This window comes from Mus caroli, unplaced genomic scaffold (genome assembly GCF_978045245.1).
Source record: "Mus caroli unplaced genomic scaffold, Mus_caroli_1 scaffold_8, whole genome shotgun sequence".
NCBI lineage: Eukaryota > Metazoa > Chordata > Mammalia > Rodentia > Muridae > Mus > Mus caroli.
The window spans coordinates 37354889-37374127 of NW_028227263.1; the positions used below are offsets into that span (position 1 = coordinate 37354889).

At 40.1% G+C, this 19239-nt stretch overlaps 1 protein-coding gene across 1 annotated transcript; it reads right to left on the reverse strand.

Annotated features, from left to right (window-relative positions):
- Positions 1-9394: 9394 nt before the first annotated feature.
- LOC110299367 (olfactory receptor 5M5-like) lies at positions 9395-10330 on the reverse strand. The gene has a single exon (XM_021169040.1). The coding sequence runs from the start codon at positions 10328-10330 to the stop codon at positions 9395-9397; it is 936 nt and encodes a 311-aa protein (XP_021024699.1).
- Positions 10331-19239: the final 8909 nt, after the last annotated feature.

Here is a 19239-nt window from a genome sequence, read left to right on the forward strand (position 1 = left end):
CATTTATAGCATCTTGTAACAGACTTTCGAGATAGCAAGGACGTGCAAGTAAGTGGCTTCCAGCCCGAGAATTTCTTTCTTTTTTTTTTTTTTTCTTTTCTATTTTTAAAAGAGTTATGTTAAAAGTAACTCACAAGTATTACATTTGACTTTGAAAACTGAGGCTTAAATTCATCAGCATATGCAAAGGGTCAGTTTAGTTCAAACTGACCCTTTAAGTGAACATTTCCCTATAATTCGCTTCAATTGTGCCAAGCTTTTAAAGGTCTATGAACTTAGAACTTAAATCATGCTTTGAAGGATCCTGATGAAAATGCTCCTTCCAAATTATGATGGGTTGCCGGGGCTTTTATTTTTTTGCTGTTTCTTTACTAAACACTCAAAGGTTTGTAGGTCTGAGATGTCTTTCTTTCTTTCTTTCTTTCTTTCTTTCTTTCTTTCTTTCTTTCTTTCTTTCTTTCTTTCTTTCTTTTAAAATAAATTCTTATTTTCTAATTTAGGCAATTATTAGGCCCACAAATATCACATCTCAAAACTTAGTTTTCACTGCAAAACTGAGAGATTCAAATGGGATTTAAATTGTCAAAAAAATTGGGTCCACTCTAGTGCTTTTTAAATCGTGACAGTAACTTGATCCTGTGGCTTAAGAATACTGAGATCGAAATAAAGGAACTGAAGGGTTCAGAAGTCTGCTCTGAAGTGAATTATTCCTCAGAATGGCCCACGGGAAGCATGTTATCATTTATCATAAAGAACCTAAATTGCATAAATATATGGAGGTGCTTTCTTTAGCTCCTTCTTACATTTTTATGGCTGAAAACTGGCTTCAGGTGCATGGGCAGGTCGAGGGTGACAGGTTCTGCTGTGCTGTGACAATTCTGAGAGCAGCTGAGGTCCAGACCACTGTACTTTCTCAGATAAAAACTTCAGGATATCATTCTGACCCTGTGGGCACAGGAGTCCACCACACTGCACTGAGAAGTGGTTTGCAGCTCCACTCACCCCCATCATAGATGGGCAACTTGAAACTGGAGACTTGCACTACATCAAGCCTCCACTCCAGCAATGTGCCACCCAGGTCAATGTTTTCCTATTCTTTCTTTTGTTGCTGTTGGCTTTTTTACACTTGATCTTAGCCAAAAGGCCGAAAAGTGATTTTTGTTGGCTTTTAAAAATATTTAATTGAGATGTGTGGCATGATCAAGGAAAGGGAACAGTTTAAGTGAAGCTGTACATTTTGATAGCATCTACTTCGCTATTAATGGCAGGGAGGCAATCCCTCCTATTTAGGCTTGAATCTGATCTCTCCATTGCACACTGTACAGTTTAGGATAGGTCACTTTAGTCTAAGCTCCAATTTGTTCATACATTCCATACTTAGTAATGATGGTGTTAGTTAATGTAATGATGAGAGGAGATGCATGTGAGTGTAAGGAGTAATGAGCACAGCACTAGAAGTCCAGAGCATGCAGGTACAGAGCCTAAGATTCTTTAGAGAAGCTCAAACTGTTTGCATGTAAGTCTGGGGATATTCTGAACAGATTCCTTCCTGTATTCTGTATACCAGACAAGACTAAAACACAACAGAAAAGTAAAATACATTCGTGGCAAGCTCAGACAAGGGCAGAGACCTGTGGACTCCTAAGCACTAGCTAGATCCCTGCAGTCAGGGCAGTGAAAACATTAGGTCTCTGCTTCTCTCTCTCTTGAGTCTGGAAATCAGGAGAGACATCTCTGAGAAATGGTTGTCAAGTTTCTGTGCAGAGAACAAGAGGAGTCCTGGATGGAGAAAGGGTGAGGAACTTGCTCAGAAACTGATAGCGAGTCTAAAGCCACCTTCTCTTTATTGCTTCTAATTGCTTCTCTTGGTACCTTCTTGAAATCTGCCAAACACATCTGGGTAAAGCATGGAAACAACTCACCTTACCGATCTTATGGAACTTCACCTTCTATTAAGAATGATTGAGTGATGGCTGCTTTCAACCTGGTGTGTGGAGTGTCTAAAGATCCAGGATCCCTCTGTTAACCCTTTTCTCCTTTGGGTTTCCTGTGAGAGGCAGGAAATATCAACACCATCATAACTTCTCTGCCTTTTCTTCTCTTCTGTTCTGACAGCACTCATTCTTTATATGTCTAGGTAAGAATCTATCTTTGTTTACTTGAGTCGTTCCTCCAGTTACAGCCCTGGTTACTGGGAAGATAAATTGACGTCAATAGTGTATGAAAACATCTTGATTAAAGACTTAAAAATCTTTTGCACATATATTCTGAGCATTTTCAGGAAAATACAATGCCCATCGTATTATTTTATCTTTGATATTATATACTGTTATATCATAAAAATATTTTATTTAACCATTCCTTCATTGGTACATATTTATTATTGCTGCTTTTTTTTACTGTCACAAAAAATCATTAAATATAAAGGTATTTCTGAATGTATAGAGTATTCTTATAAAATAAACCCTTGCAAAGGAAATTACTGAATCAAATAATGGTTAATTGTAAGGTTTTAGTAATTATTGTCAAATTAGAAATTTTATGTCAATGTGTACACTTAATGCATATCACTTGTGCCTCTGCTGTTTCTCTACTGTTACCGTCCTGGTCAGCAAGAACATTCAGTACATTTGCCAGCCTAAAATATGAAAAGTAATTACATTATTGAAATAATTTGCACACTCTTGATTACTAATAGCATCGAACATACTTGGCATATTTTAGTGCACCTGTATTTCTTATTTTGTATATTTGAATGTTTATATCTTATTTGTATACTTTTATTACTAGGTTTTGTGAATTATTAAGCCTGCTGAGAACATGATATTTCCCAGTGAATGTGTCTGGATTTATAATAGAAACTAAAAGTTTTGAATTGATCAAATCTGTCATATTTTTACTTTTCAATTTCTATCCTTAATATTTTCCTTAAAATAGGTCAGCAACCCAAATAAACAAAGAAAAAACAACCAAACCAAACAACAACCACAACAATAACAACAAAAACAATGAAAGAATAAATTCACAAGAAAGAAAAAGTGAAAAAAACAGGCCAGCACATATCACCTATATTCTTTGTAGTTAATGTTTCAGTTACTACATTAATATATAATCACTCTTAGATTTATCTAGGTGTGAAGTGTAATATATATCTATTTCTATATCTATATCTATATTTATATCTATATCTATAATATTTAAACATAATATTTGTTACTTAATTTTTAGATATATCTTTAGTTGATCTGAAATTCTGGTATTATCATAGAGTATATTAGTGAAGATATAAATCTACCAAATATCTTTGAAGTGGGGAGATTAAAATCAGATATGTCATGGAGGGCTAGGTACAAAGTAACTATACCACCATTGAATGGAAGGGAAAAGTATTAATGCAAGGATACATTAATGCATAGGTGAATAACGGAATAATTGTGTAATGTTTGTTTTCTATTTGAAATGCCAGGGTTATAAAGAGAAGAAACTGGCGAAGGTGTCCTCTATGGAAACGAAGGAGAAAAAGCAGACTACAAAGTAAATGATGATCAATTTGTTCACTTTATTTTATTTTATTTTTTTAAGGGGGAGCTAGATGATCCAGCTAGTAAACACAACTGTCTTTAAGTTTGATTATCTGAGTTCAATCCTCAGAGTCCACCTGGTGGAAGGAGAGAACTGACTCCCACAGTGTTCTATGACCGCTGCATGCATAGTGTGGCAAGTGGTTATACACACACACACACACACACACACACACACACACACACACAGAGAGAGAGAGAGAGAGAGAGAGAGAGAGAGAGAGAGAGAGAGAGAGACCCCCACACACCTTACACACAGATATGTGTAAAATGAATCGACCAATAAATACAAATTTGAGCTTGTGGTTTCAGTAGAACATTTATGTATTGCATGAGGGAAGAAAGAGAAAGGGGGAGATGGCTTACGTTTTAGTAATTTGGTTATTTTTTTTAAGCATCTTTTGTATTTAAAAGGAAACACCACATTTTTTTCTGTATGGCCATCAGCCTCATAGAGTGAAGTAGTGGCCAGTTTGTTGGTGGAGAGTTAACTGAACCTATTAGATCCTCCCTGCTCCTCTCCCTTCCCTCAGGTCCTCCCTGCTCCTCTCCCTTCCCTCAGATCCTCCCTGCTCCTCTCTTGTCCCTCTTACATATCTCTTTCCCAGCCTAGGAGTCACACATCAGGCTCGTCTTTCCCTTCTCCTAGCATCAGAATGGGGTGGTGATCCCACCCTAGCATTCTTGCTGAGGGATGAAGGACCGCACCGGAAGGGAAAAGAGGTGGTGGAGAAAGAGACATCATTAACTCTTGTCGATGTTTCCAAGCTTATAGCCTGTCTGAAAAGAGATCGAGGAAAAGAAACAGAAGACGAGAGGCTCCCTCTTTTTTTTTTTTTTTTCAAGAAACCTGGGTCCATCATGCGCATGGCTCACTTCCCACTCTCTCTCATTAGCTGGGGCGAAGCCAGCAGCTCAGAGGAGTCACAGACCTGAGAGGTGAGTTCTGTCCTCCACAACTGTAGCTGTCATGTGTACAGAGGAGCTCCTAGTGGCTCACTCTGGAACTTCAGAACTTTGTCTTCTGGGAACAATCAAGTCTTAGTGGTTCAGGGTCGAAGAAAGGTCAGTGAAAATGTATTGTTGATTCATCGAGTCAAGAAAACACCATTGTTTCCAGAGAAGAGGGTCTGTGTTGGAAATCACTGGCTTAAATACAGACATTGGGACTGGAGCTCCTGTAGGGTAGTAACTGGTTGCACTTCTTTTCTCTAGACCCACTGTAATAAAGAAAGTTCAGTTTTTGAGACATATGCAACTTACATATTTTGTCATAGAGATAGATATACATTTTTTTTTTCAGGCAGGCATTTTTTCTGAACAGTATCTTTAAATCAGAGAATCTGAGGGTGAATCAGATTCTGGTAGCCTGATTATCTAGAATATAATTTTGCTCTATTACAATGCTTCAAATGTAGTTTAGCATACTCTATACCGGTTTATTCTTATCATAACTCAGTGAGATATTATTTGCCGTGGTTTTCAGATGAAAACATCACGGCTCAGAGGTGTCAAGCAGCTTAGCTGAAATCATGGTTTAGAGCAGACCTAACTCAAGCACTGACCCCGAGGGTCCTATCTGGTCCCCTCCTTGACATGGCTGCCTCCACAGGCCTGCTTTTTAAAAGGCACATTTGCTATGAAAAGTATTAATCTCCTTGGCAACACATGGTTTTCAGGCACACACTAATTAAACTTGTTTGACCTGCATGTGTCTATTAATTCACCCTTACACTTTTCAAATACGAATTTTCGACACTATTAAGAATCAGAGGTCAGGTCTTATAGATACAGATTTCTTTTTGATAAACTTAATGGTAAATGCACAGGGAAATAGGCGTAGGAAACAAAAAGCTACCAGATAGTTTTGACAATTAATCCAAACAGCAGGAGACTACTTCTAGATCAGCGTGTATGGATTTGCCAGCTTGTGCCTGTGGCCACTTCTGGACCTAATTGTGATTTGTAGTGAATGTAAAAATGAAAGATAATCTCACATTTTAGAAAGTGAATCCAACCTTTCTTCATACAAACGACTATGTCTCTGCACAAATACCATTAAGCAATTTCCTAATTGATGCATTATTATAATTGACATTTGTTTGAACTCTGCATCAGAAAGGTTTCTATAGAAAGCTAGTTGCTAGATTTGCCAGGGAAAATGATAAAGTCTTATTTATTGTAACAACTTTCAACTAAAACAAGATAGAGACAAGATAAAAGACAGTAGGAGCAGAACAAAAGGCTCCTATGGGGAGTAGGAGATGAACTGGGCTCTCCCAGCTCCCTCCTGTTCCGACTTGAAAAACTTGAGGTAACTCAGCATCCTGAGCTTAGATATGTAGGAGGTATCCAAATCACTTGAGCCTGGCTGAGTCACAACATCCAGTAGTACATCACTTGCAGTGAAGAGTAGAAGCTGCTGTCTGCCAGACTGATTGGCATCTAGGGCCAGTGGTCAGCACACACAAACATGCAATGGAAGCTTGTGGGAACAAGACAATTTTATTTTTTTCACACTGTAGAATAATACCTTTTGAAAAGTGATAGGACAGTGAGTTGCTTCAAAGGCATAAAACATACTTTCTATGTATCTATCTATCTATCTATCTATCTATCTATCTATCTATCTATCTATCATCTCTTTCTCCATTCTGCTCTATCTTAAATGAGTTGTTAACATTTTTTATTGTGGGCTGGTTGGAAGAGCAGAGTAAGTCTGTCAGTTCCCCAGGAGCCTGCACTCCCAAAGTTCTGAGCACCTTGGCTCTCTCTCTGGTAGATGCTCTGCTTAACTGCAGGCACAGCCTCTTGTCTGCACCGAGTTAGTCCTTTCTTTCTCTGCCAGAGATGAACATCCGTGGCTTGAATGATAATATGGGGGAAAGAACTTTGGATATCTAAGTGTGTTAGAGTTAGATGAATTAAAATGAAGGGGAGTAAAAGAGATGGGTTGTTGGCAATCTTGTGTTTCTTTTCTGTGCTTGAGTCAAAGGAAATCATTTTGATATATATCTAGGTATGGCAAATCAAGGGAGAGATAAGTGTTGAGAAATAAGAAAAATCTGTCCTTACAGAAAAGTTTAGAGGTTTATGTGTAAAGAAGCATACATTCATACTTACACGAGCAGATGTAACACATTGCTTACAGATTAGACCAGTCTTGGGAAGATGCTGGTAAAGTGCTGGAAATTCTGGTTAAAATGCTGGGAAGATGTGGTAAAGGATGACAAATAGAAGCCATTTCAGAATTATTATGAGGAACAGAATAAACTTACGTTTTCTTTAAATAAGAGAACTTTTTTTAAAAAAACTTTCAAGGAAATACATTTTTTAAAAAGCCCAAGTAATTTCTGGGCAGTGGTGCATGACTCTAATCTCAGCACTTGGGAGGCAGAAGCAAGCAAATCTCCATGAGTTCAAGGCCAGCCTGGTCTACAGAGTGAGTTCCAGGACTGCTAAGGCTACACAGAGAAACCCTGTCTTGAAAAACCAAACCAAACCAAATCAAACCAAACCAAACCAAACCAACCAACCAACCAACCAACCAACCAATTCTAGGCAAATGTCATGACTTTGGTCACAGTTTTACTTCAGAAGACATTTTACTCAGGACTTAGTGAAGTCAGGAGAGGTTTCATGATTTATTTTCAGTTTTCTGAGAAGTTGTTTATATAGAATATTACTTTGAAAAGCTGAGTATAATTAATTTGCTGGGAGGCTTGTATTAAAATATGTTGATAAATACTCTCTTTTTGTAAGTTAGTCTGATTTGAAGATGGCTTGAGGTTAAAAAAATAAAGTAGAAAATAAAGGTAGCTTTTGATTCAATACAGCTTTCCACCCAGCATTGGTGCCTGTTCACCTTTATCTCCACTAGTTACATCCTTCTTCAGCAAAGGCTCTTGTGTCATGGTCTATTACTAATGCAGCTCCTGGACCACCATCCCATCATCAGCTTCCCAAGTGCATCCCTTTCTGTGTTCAGGTTGTGTTGTCATCCTTTTATGTCTTAATGCCTTTTAGACATTAGTCTTACTGGGAGGATATTGTAAATCAACCTTCCTGACTGAACTCCAATAACCTCCTTTCCCATCTCAACTTCTCACTGGACCATTAGGAGTAAACACCGAAGAGTTCAGGTGTAGCTGTCCTGAGTCAGGGACTGTGGTAGGTATGGAGGTGAAAGGGAAGATTGCCTGCCTGCTTTTCAGGAGCTCCTGGCCTTTCATCCAGGCTCCAGGTGAACCTTGCTTACTCCCTCCTTGTCAGCCTCTATATAGCCTCTCCTTGCTTTTTTTATGTCCTGCCCTTCTTCCTTGTGTTCTGATATCAAGCCAAGGGTTTGTGAGTGTGTGTGTGTGTGTGTGTGTGTGTGTGTGTGAGCTATGGCCAGTAAAATGTATAGCTCAATTCTTAGGTAGACTTCTGAACTAAAGAAAAGCATTTTAAAATAGTCAATTAATTTTATTACCTAAATTACTCAGTCACAAGCAACAATGAAATGGAGATCACATATACATATTATTATCTGAGGAGTTAATTGGGCACAACCTGGACCCCCTTAGTTTCTTGATTAATTTAAAAAAATTACTTATAATTAATTGGTGATTTATTTTTAGCTTTTTGAAAGTTACACAACCATAATCATCTTTGAAAACAGCACAGGGGACCATTTATAAGTTGATGACAGATTCATGTGTCTTAAGAATTATTTTGAAAGAAGTATTAGAATTTAGACTTAGAACAATCATACTTTTTGCCTAGAGAAAAGACAAAAAATATTATTTCACCTACCCCTAGAAACACCAAGATTTTACATGGCTTATCTCTAAGAAACTGCAATTTCAGATCTGCTGAAACAAAAAATACAGGAAGCGTTGTAAAACTAAAATACTTCTCTAGACCAACACAATGATTTCATTTTATAGAAATATCCAAACCCTACTCTAGTTTCCTGAGGAAACTCTGCTTTTCTTTCCTTTCATATCCACTGACTCCCAAAGAAAGAAAGAAATCTAAAAAAAAAAAAAGTAGGAAATAAAGAATGGAAAAGCAAAGGAAAAGCCATTGTAGATGTGCTTTCTAGAGACAAGAAAAATTAAGCATTAATTGTTAAATAATGAGTACTTTTAATCTTAAAAAGTCCCCCATCTCCCACTCTTAGCTTCTCTAATTAAGCTTTTCTTTTTCCTAAACGCATCCCATATCTAGCCGAATCCTATTTTTCCTCTCTTTAGTGCTCAGCTGATATTTTTATTGCTTGTTTAAAGCACAGAGGATTACAACTACATTTTATGTAAAGATTTTCTAAGATGTTCTTGAGGTATAACCACCACCTATAGCAGTGTGTAATGAAAGAGTACTTTTTAACACTAATAAATATATTGCTTTGATATATATATATAACATTAAGCTGTAAAATCCTTAAAAATATATGTTTGTGGAAGTTATAGCCATCATTATTAATGATATATTCTATTATTATTCTATTCAGAATATGGGATTTGAAGATTTTTATGACCACAGAGCTCAAATTGTTATGAAATGGTAGTCAACCATTACATCTTTTTAACACATGAAGAACATAATAATTGACATAATTATTCTAGCTGGGAAATAAATTCTAATTAGTTCACAACAATTGCTTGGATTAAATATTACTTCTGTCCACCAGGAGGTTTGTTATTTTGGGCCATGAAAATCTTCAATTCGATTAACTACTTCCTAACTGGGTAGTAGTTGGCCTGCTTTGTTTCTATTAGTGTGGTGTATACTGCTGTCTACAGTGCTGCATCCTAGTATCCTGCTCACTATGAAGTTTTGCCCTCCAGCATTTTTTTCAGAGTATCCTTTACCTCTGTGTTTCTCAGGCTATAGATGAGAGGGTTAAGCATGGGAATCACAAGACTATAAAACACAGAGATCACTTTGCTATACTTCCACGAGCTCCCCGTTTTTGGTTGCCGCATGTACATGAAAAATAACGTCCCATAGAAGATGGTGACCACAGTGAGGTGGGAGGCACAGGTGGAGAATGCTTTACACTTGCCCTGGGAAGACTCAATTTTTATAATGGACACTAGGATGCAGATATAGGAGATGAGGACAGTCATGAGGGATCCAGTGAGATTCACTGCCGAGAAGATCAGAAGCTGCCTCTCTTTGTTGTGGGTGTCAGAGCAGGAGAGTGCAAGGAGAGGGGGGTCAGCACAGTAGAAGTGGTGGATCACATTGGAGTTGCAGAAAGACAGCTGGAAAGTCAGTACTGTCTGTATCACAGAGTTCAGGAAGCCATAGGTGTAGACTCCTATCACCAGCTCCTTGCAGACCCGCTGTGTCATGATGGCTGTGTAGGTCAGGGGATTACAGATGGCCATGTAACGATCATAGGCCATTGTGGCCAAGAGGAAGCATTCAGTAGTGGCAAAAGCACTGGAGAAGTACAACTGAGCAAAACAGCCTGAAAAGGAGATGGTTTTTTTCTTCACCAATAAATTTTGCAGCATTTTTGGCCCAATGGAAGATGAATAACAGAGATCAATGAAAGCCAGGTGGCTGAGGAAATAGTACATTGGTGTGTGAAGCCTGGAATCTGCCTTGATGAGCAAGATCATGCCAAGGTTTCCCACCAGGGTAATGAGATAAATCGTCAGGAACACCACAAAGAGGGGGAGCTGGAGCTCAGGGCGATCTGTGAATCCCATGAGGACAAATTCTGTTACTGTGGTGCGATTGCCTCTTCCCATTTTGTTCTTTTACCTGATGTGAAGAGAAGAAATATGCTTAAAAATGATCAGATGCTTAAAAACACAAGCCCCTTGTGTCTCCATTCTAGAGTCAGATGACAAAAATTAAGCATTTCATACAGACCCAAACAGTTGGAGCTGATTTCTTTTAGGAGGCACGGCATGAGTTTCCCAGGCCCTATTTTCAAGTTTACAGTAGTCTTCAGTTTAATTCTAGGGCCAGACAGCATATCTGATTCTGGTATGAAGAGCTGGTACCTTGCTTTTGGGGATCTACTGCAAGGACTGACAAAGCATTGTTTCCCAAAAGAGAGTGACCTTTGGACAATGAGAGATTCACTGAGTACTTAGGACACAGGTGGGAGAGACTGAATGTGGAAGGTGGGAACAGATGATTCATTCATTGACTGACCCACGGGTCAGATATCCACTGCCAATCTGTGTTGTTCCAGACACTGTGCCAAATGGAGTTGACATGAAGGTGAATAAAAGTATGTCTGCTGAGAGGGTGCTCACAGGCTGGCAGGAAAAACAGGTATGTAAATAATTAGTCGAAATTCAGTGTGGATAATGCTTTTCTTCATGATGGTTTCTGTTGCTTTGATGAAACACTATGTCTAAAAGCAACTTGTGGAGGAAAGGTTTTATTTCATCTCACGGCTTGCAATTCATCACCAAGGGAAGTCAGGGCAGTAACCATAGTCAGGAACTGATGGAGAGGCCATGGAAGAATACTGCTTACTGCCTTGACTTCCATGGCTTGCTGTTTACTATCTTACACCAGTTAGGACTGAACTTTGGCTATCTGCAAGAGCTCTTAACCTCTGACTCTATCACTCTATTCACTAATTATCCCATTCTAAAGATTTTGGTTTATAACCTGTAGGCTGTAGGCAGCTTTTAATATTAACTTTTAAAATTAATTGGCAAGAAGATACAAAGAGCCCTAGAGAAAGGGTAGAATAAAGGGAGGTGTATTAAGTAGAGGAAAAACTGAGCAAGAACTTGTTCTGAATACCCCAAGTATGTTTAGGAGACAAGGGACATCTTATTTGGAGGAATAAATTTATATATATGCGATAGTGGGTGGCAAATTGGCTGTTTAGGTATGTGACATATTGTGAAGATCCATGAAAGCCAAGAAGAGTCAATGACTTAGTCAGCAGTGAGTATGGACTCATTGACCCCTTAATGCTGGTATAGGAGCCAGTGAGGTTTGAGTGAATGGTTGAAATCACATATGGAGAGAGAAATGGGTAAAGATAGATTCATACAGGGAAAGAGAAATGGGATTTGAGGGCTGATTTTGCCGTTAAGAGCTGACCAGAAGAGTCAGCAGGGAGAAAAACTGCCCCAAGATCTTCAAGCTCACTCCTATCTGGGAATAGTGGAGAGCCTTTGAACACAGACATTTCTGACATCGCTGACTTAGGGTAGTTGTAACTTGTCGTGGTATGGTTTCTGTACTGTTAATTATAGCTTCACTTGAGATCAAAATAACCTTGGGATTGTCGGGTATCACACTTAACCTATCTTACTGCTGCTGGTAAAAATGCTTGTTGAAAATTCTGTGCAGTAACAAAACATCTGGATTCACTTCTGGAGTTGATCAAATTTTCCCAATGGGATCCAAACTATAACAGGGCCTACTCCAAATAGATATAATGGGGTTTATAACTCTCAAAAGAGCCCAGGAGCTTTTTTGATACAGACCACAGCTTTATTTAATGGTTCTTGCTTGATAGAGAATTTTACTATTGACTGCTATGGATATGACATACTGCTTTCCTGTAGTTTCACAGATGCTGTTAAGGCATGCTAGCTTTAAAGCCCTATTAGCTAAATATTTATTAGCTATTAATTATATTACAATATTGCTCTCCACTCTTGCAAAGTTAACTTAATTTAATATTTAAATTTGAGAATTACTGATAGCATTGATTTTTAGTCTACCAGTATTTAGATTATAGATGGACCTAATGATAAATTTCAGAAATAAAAACATAACCAATCTCAGTAAATATTTGAACTTTAATTTTCCATCTAAGAGAAAATTTGTAGTTTTCTTTAAGAAGAAAATGTTAGTGGGATTCAATTAATAGTCAAACTTGATAATGACTAGTAGTTATTTGAAAACCTTTGATCTACAAGTTTCATATTTATTTGTAATTAATCATTTTAAATTATGTATCTGTATAGTGTGTGTGTGTGCATGTGTGTGTGTGTGTGTGTGTGTGTGTCAGAGTGTATCTGTGTGTGCATGTGCACAAATTTATGGTACATGTGTGGAATTCAGAGGACAACTTGCAGGGGCTGATTCATTCTATGGTGTGTGTTTCATAGATTGGCCTGAACTCAGGTTGGCAGGTTTGCCAGCAAGCGCCTTTACTCACTTCGCAATCTCACTGCCCCCAGGGGTTGCTTGTATCATTTTACTTAATACAAGCTTGTTATCTTCAGTTTCCCAAAAAGGAAACAGATGTAGCAGCGCTCAGAAGTTTTCCAAATTCACAAAGTGATGGAACCAGGATTTAAAGCTGCTTTGGCTGTTTTTGGCACCCTCTGCCTAAAAGATAATGTCCTATGTGTGATTCCCACTATGTATTTATTTATTTATTTATTTATTTATTTATTTATTTATTTAACAAAGTTTTCCTCTTAAATTTAGACTCCGTTGATAAGACTTTAGGTATGCTAGGATGGCTCAACAACCTATCTTAAAAGTTTGCTCAGACTTAATTGTTGTGTTTATCAAAATAATCAACATCTGGTAAGTTGAAATGCTGTTTTACTCTATCATCATTTATTATGTATGGCCAATTAAAACAGCTGTGTTGGTTAAACCAGGAAGTTACCTCAGCACTGGGAGAGAGACAGGGGTGAAATACTCTGAGGATCTGATGAAAGCTAAGTTTTCTGTTCTGACGAAGTTTTACTTGTACGAAATTTTGGAATGTGACTTGGGTGGGCTCTTGAGTTTAGTTTATGATGTCTCTTACACGGTGGTCTCCTTATAAAATAACACACTAGCCAAATGACAAACAAAAACAAAACCAAGCAAACTAAAAACAAATCAATGAAGTAAGTTAAGACTCCACCAGTCTTTCTCACTCTGTTTCTGGTAGGAACAAAGCACCCCCCCCCCGCCCCCACCCCAGCACCTGTACCTTCTTCTTTGCTGCTCCATGGCTTTTTTACATGCAATTTAGCAGTAAGTACAACTTACCAAGCACCTAGCAGACACTTAGGATTGCCAAAGCTCTGGAAATATCCACTGAACGTATTCCCACCGTGAAAAGTAGTCCTCTTCATGTCTGTCTGCTTCCACTGTTTGGTGTCTGTATTCCACACTCAGGAAGCTGTGACTATTTATAAGGTGCAATGAGTCTGTTATCTCCCGTTATTCTGACTTTTCCTGTGTCTCAAGGGACAATTTCTGTGATGTAGTTTGCATTTGACTAAATCACCTTTGGGAATGAAAAATCCTTGAATCATTCTAGCAGCTAATGATGGATGACTCAGGTTACCATGCTTTGGTGCCTGCTCTCAGGATGAGCTCCAAGTCCAGACTTCTGGTGTGGTGCTAAGATGAAGCCTTCTTTCCATTGCCAGGACATCCACACTAGTTGTCCTTGAAATCACTGCAATGAGGTCTTGTGAATGCTTTGTGGGGAGATAGTTAAGACTGAAAATGTTACGTGATTAATATGCATACACTAGACACTTGTCTACAAAGAAAAGACAGTCTTGGCTTTCATAATTATCATAAGAGATAATATAAGAGAAAAGCAATACCTTATTTTATTGCTATGCATTTTACACTGAATAATCACAACACACAGGTGGCTCTGGTTAAACGCAGTGGGTCACAAAACAAACAAAAGGCATCAATGAAGTTAAGGGGGCTTTATAAGGAAGGAAATGGGAAAGTTGGGGGAGGATTAACTATAGTGATCAGAATGTATTATGTACATATATGAAATTGTCAAAGAACAAATTTAAAATAAAGACTTTTAGTAGAAAAATTCCAATAATTTTAGTAGTTGTATTTCCCTAAAGCGTCAGAAGGCACTGGGGTAGTCTAAAGAAAGGAAAGGTGTTTTTAAGTGGTAATTGTGAATTTTAATTTTATTTTGTAGGAAGAAGTTATACTAAAGGAAGGCACATTCTCAGTTCACTGGTACAACTATGGCTCCTCACTGAATGAGTATTTGGGTAATGTTAACTCCACATGATGGAGATCATTGGAGGATCTGGGTAATGTTAACTCCTTGTGGTGGAGATCATTGGAAATACCAGGCTTATTCTGCCACCACCATGAGCCCATATAGATCTGATGATTCTTTTATTTTTAATTTCTTTTTTTCCATTAATTTATTTATTGATTCACTTACATCTTGGTTGCATTCTGCTCCTTTCTTTCCTCCTAGTCACACCCTCTCAAGTTCCTCCCCCCTTACCCCTTTCCCTTCTCATTAGATAAGGGGGAGCCTTCTTGGGTACCAGCCTGCCTTAAGACATCAGGTCACAGCAGGACTAAGCTCAACCTCTCCCACTGAAGCCCAGCCAGGCAGTCCAGCTAGGTAAAGGGGATCCAATGGCAGTCAAAAGACTCAGAGACAGCCCCTGCTCCAGTTGTTGGGGGTTCCACATAAGACCAAGCTGCACATCTGTTTTAAATGGGTAGGGGACCTAGGTTCAGCCCCTGTACACTCTTTAGTTTATTGTTCAGTCTCTTCGAGCCCTCATGGGCCAAGGTTAGCTGATTCTGTAGGTCTTATTGTAGTGTCCTTGACCCCTTTGGCTTGCTAAATCCTATCCCCCACTCTTCTACATGACTCCCTGAGCTCTTCCTGATGTTAGTCTGTGGGTGTCTGCATTAGCTGCTGGATGAAGCTTCTCAGGAGACAGTAATGTTAGGCTCCTCTCTGCAAGCATAGATGAATATCATTAATAGTATCAGGGGCTGGCTCTCTTCCATGGGTTGGGTCTCAAGTTGGGTCAGTCATTGGTTGGCCATTCCCACAATCTCTGCTCCATCTTTATCCCTGCACATTTTTTAACCAGGACAAATTTTGGGTGGAAGGTTGATGTTCCCCTGCCTCCTACCTGGCTAGAGGAGGTGGCCACTTCATTCTTTATATCCCCTGCCACTAGAAGTCTCAGGTAGGGTCACCCTTATAGAATCTCAGGTGCCTCCCTCTATCCCAGGTCTCTGGCTAGTCCCAGAGATACCCCCCACCACTTTCTGTTCTCTCTCCTAGCCTTCTCCTGCCTCCCTCTCCCCATACCTGATGATAGCCTACTGAATGGGAAAAGATCTTCATCAACCATACATCCAACAGAGAACGAATATCCAAAATATATAAGAAACTTAAGAAATTAAAAACCAACAAAACAAATAACCCAATTGAAAATGGGGTACAGAGCCAGAGAATTCTTTTCTTTAAATTATTATTACCTTTAATCTTTTTTTTTTTTTTTACAGTCTAGTCATTATCCCAGTCCACCCTCTGACAGTTCCTCATCCCATTTCTCCTCTCTTGTCTCCAAGAGGATGTCCCCTCCACCCTGCCAGGCCTCCTCATTCCCTGGGGTCTCAAATCCCTCAAGGGTTAGGTGTTTCTTCTCTCATTGATGCCAGACCAGGCAGTCCTCTGCTGTATATGTGTCCATTGCTGGTACAACCGCTCTGCAAATCAATCTGGAGGTTTCTCAGAAAATTGGAAAGATGCCCCATGATGCCATAGGGACATGTATTCCACTATATTCATAGCAGCCTTATTTGTGATAGCCAGAAACTGGAAAAAAACCAGATGCCCCTCAACTAAAGAATGGGTAAATATATATATATATATATATATATATATATATATATATATATATATATATACATACACGGTTCATTTACACAATGGAATACTTCTCACCTATTAAGAACCAGGACATCATGAATTTTTCAGGCAAATTGATGGAACTAGAAAATATCATCCTGAGTAAGGTAACTCAGACCCAAAAAGACATGCATGGTATGTACTTACTAATAAGCAAATATTAGCTTAAAAAAACCAGAATACCCAATATACAATCCACAGAACTAAAGACAGTTAACAATTGGAAGGGCTCAAGTGAGGATGCTAATAGGCCAGAAAAGAACAAAATACCCAGGATACAACCCACACTCTGTAAGAAGTTTAACAACAGGAAAACCCAAGAGAGGATGCTCCAATCCCACTTACAGGAGGGAACAAAATAATGAGGGGAGGCAAAGCGAGAGAGGCTTCTGGGTGGGAGAAGGGAGGAAGAGGAGAAAAGGGGAACAGGATCAGCTATGGGGGAGAGGGCACAGGAGAGACACTCAAAGGGCCAAGAGAATAAATGGAAATAGGCAGCCTCAGGAAGTGGGAGGTTGGGGACCCTCTAGAGAGTACCAGAGGCCTGGAAGTTAAGACACTCTTAAGACTCATTGGGGGTGACCTTAGTCAAAGTGCCCAACACTGGGGAAAGGGAACTTGAAGAGTTCACCTACAGTAGATAGACAGGGTCTCAAGTGGCGCGACAGGGTTATTAACCCACACTCAACATTCCTGACCCAGAATTGTTCTTATCTAAAGAACTGCAGGGACAAAAATGGAGAAGAGCCTGAAGGAAAGGGTGCCCAATGACTGGCCCTACTTGGGAACCATCTCATGGTGGAGCACCACAGCCTGACACTACTCTGCTATGATGTGCTCACATACGGGAGCCTGGCTCGGCTATCCTCAGAGAGACCCTACAAGTAGCTGTCTGAAACAGAAGCAAATACTTGCCCTCAACTATTGGACTGAAGTCAGGGACCCTTATTCTTGAATTAGGAGAAGGACAGAAAAAGCTGAAAGGAAGAGTGACCCATAGGAAGACCAGTGGTCTCAACTAACCCAGACCCCAAGGAACTCCTAGAGACTGAGCCACCAACCAGGAGCATACACTGGGTGGTCCGAGGCCCCTGGCGCATATGTAGCAGAGGTCTACCTTCTTGGCCTCAGTGGGAGAAGATTCACTTAATCCTGGATAGCCTTGAGGCCCCAAGGAGGAGGTTTGTTGCGGGTTGAGGGGGGGCAGTACCCTCTTGGAGGCAAGGGGGAGGAGAAATGAGATGAGGAACTATGGGAAACTAAGGGGGGTGCAACTACTGGAATGTAAATAAATAACATAATTTAAATAAAAAAAATAAAGGTTCTCAAAAGCTTTGACCTCTCTTCTAACCCACCATCCAAAGGTAGGGTAGATAAATGGTAAATAGGACAAGGGGATGTGGACCTGTTTAGAAGTAGTTTCTTGGGGCAATTCCAATCTCCATTTGTCAGGATACCAGCATTCCTGGATACCAAAAACCTATCAGTAGTAGTGATGCAATCTGCGGGACTGTGGGTGTGGGGGAAAGAGGGAAGTGGGAGAGAACCCATGTCCCACCAGAGTTCTGGTGCTTTGGGCAGGCAAACGCAGGAGGACTACCGCATGCTTTCCATGAGGCCCTGGGTGGGTATCTGGCTGTGGGAAGCCATGGAATCCCAGGCAGAGGAGCTGAGAACAGAATGCCTTCCCCCCAACCCCCCATCACTGAGCCCAGGACCGAAGAGAGGAGAGGGCAGGGGGAGAGGGCACTTGTTGGTTCCCACGCAGGCAAGAAATCCTTGGTCCAGTCTGTGACTGGAGTGCAGGATGGCCTTCCTACGGAAGGTTAGATGCTGTTCATTAGGGGAAAGCCTATCCCATCATTCAAGCTCGGTGGGCCTTGATGATCACAAACAGTCTATGGTTTTAAAGCTTTATTGTAGAAAGGCAGGGGGGAAGAGAAAAGGTAGAAAGAGAGAGGCTGGCCATGGCCACGTGGAGAGAGGGGGAAAGGAAGAGAGAGAAAGAGGGCTAGAGAGTAAGAAAGGTGAGGGCTTAAAGAGAGTGAGGAGGGGGCCAAGCAGCTCTTCTTATAGTGGGCTGGGCTATCAGGTAACTGTGGGGAGGAACATACCTGGCTATAGTTGGGTAGCTATGGGGGTGGAGTCTAGCCAGAATGCCAGAAGCTTGGGACATTGTCTGCCTGCTTGACTGGTAGTCACAGAATTAGGGAGTTGGGGGCTCTGTGGTGTCAGGCACCTGGCTCTGGGAACGTGGATCGCTTTTCCTTCCCTTGTAGAGTTCTCTACTGGGTCACCAGAGCAAGCCCCTTCGACCAAAATAGGCTGCATATCACAGTCCCACAACAATCTAGCTTCTGGTGAATCCTTCTGGTGAATCAGCACGAGTCAGCAGGGTTGGGGAGCGGGCAGCGCCTAGGACAAGCTGGGATGCCAAGAGAAGTTCTCTGATGTGCCCCTCTCAACGAAGTGAAGAACAATCAGCAAAGATGAAGATGTGAGATCAAATAAACATTACAAAACTAGCTAGGCAAGTATTTTGTCACTGCCTGTTGATTCCTATTTATTCTCCTCAAACACCACACGTCTTCCCCATGGGTCTTGCTTCCACCATGTGAATATGTCTTAGAAAAACACCACACGAGTCTGTATCACAGGACATATCCAGAAACTTCCACTTCAAACCACCCCTTCATTCCTGGGATGAACCCTACTTGATCATGGTGGATGATGTTTTTGATGAATTCTTGAATTTAGTTTGTGTGTTTTTTCTTTTATATTATAAAATTTTAATTATGCCCATCTGGAAGAAATTCAGGGACAAATGGAGCAGAGATTGGACCAGTGACTGGTCCAACTTGTGATCCATTCCATGGGTTGGCATTAAACCCTGATATATTTATTACTGATGCTATGTTAGGTTTGCAGATAGGAGCCTTGCAAGGCTGTCTTCTGAGAGGCTCTACCAACAACTGATTGAGCCAGATGCAGATACTCACAGCCAAGCATTGGACA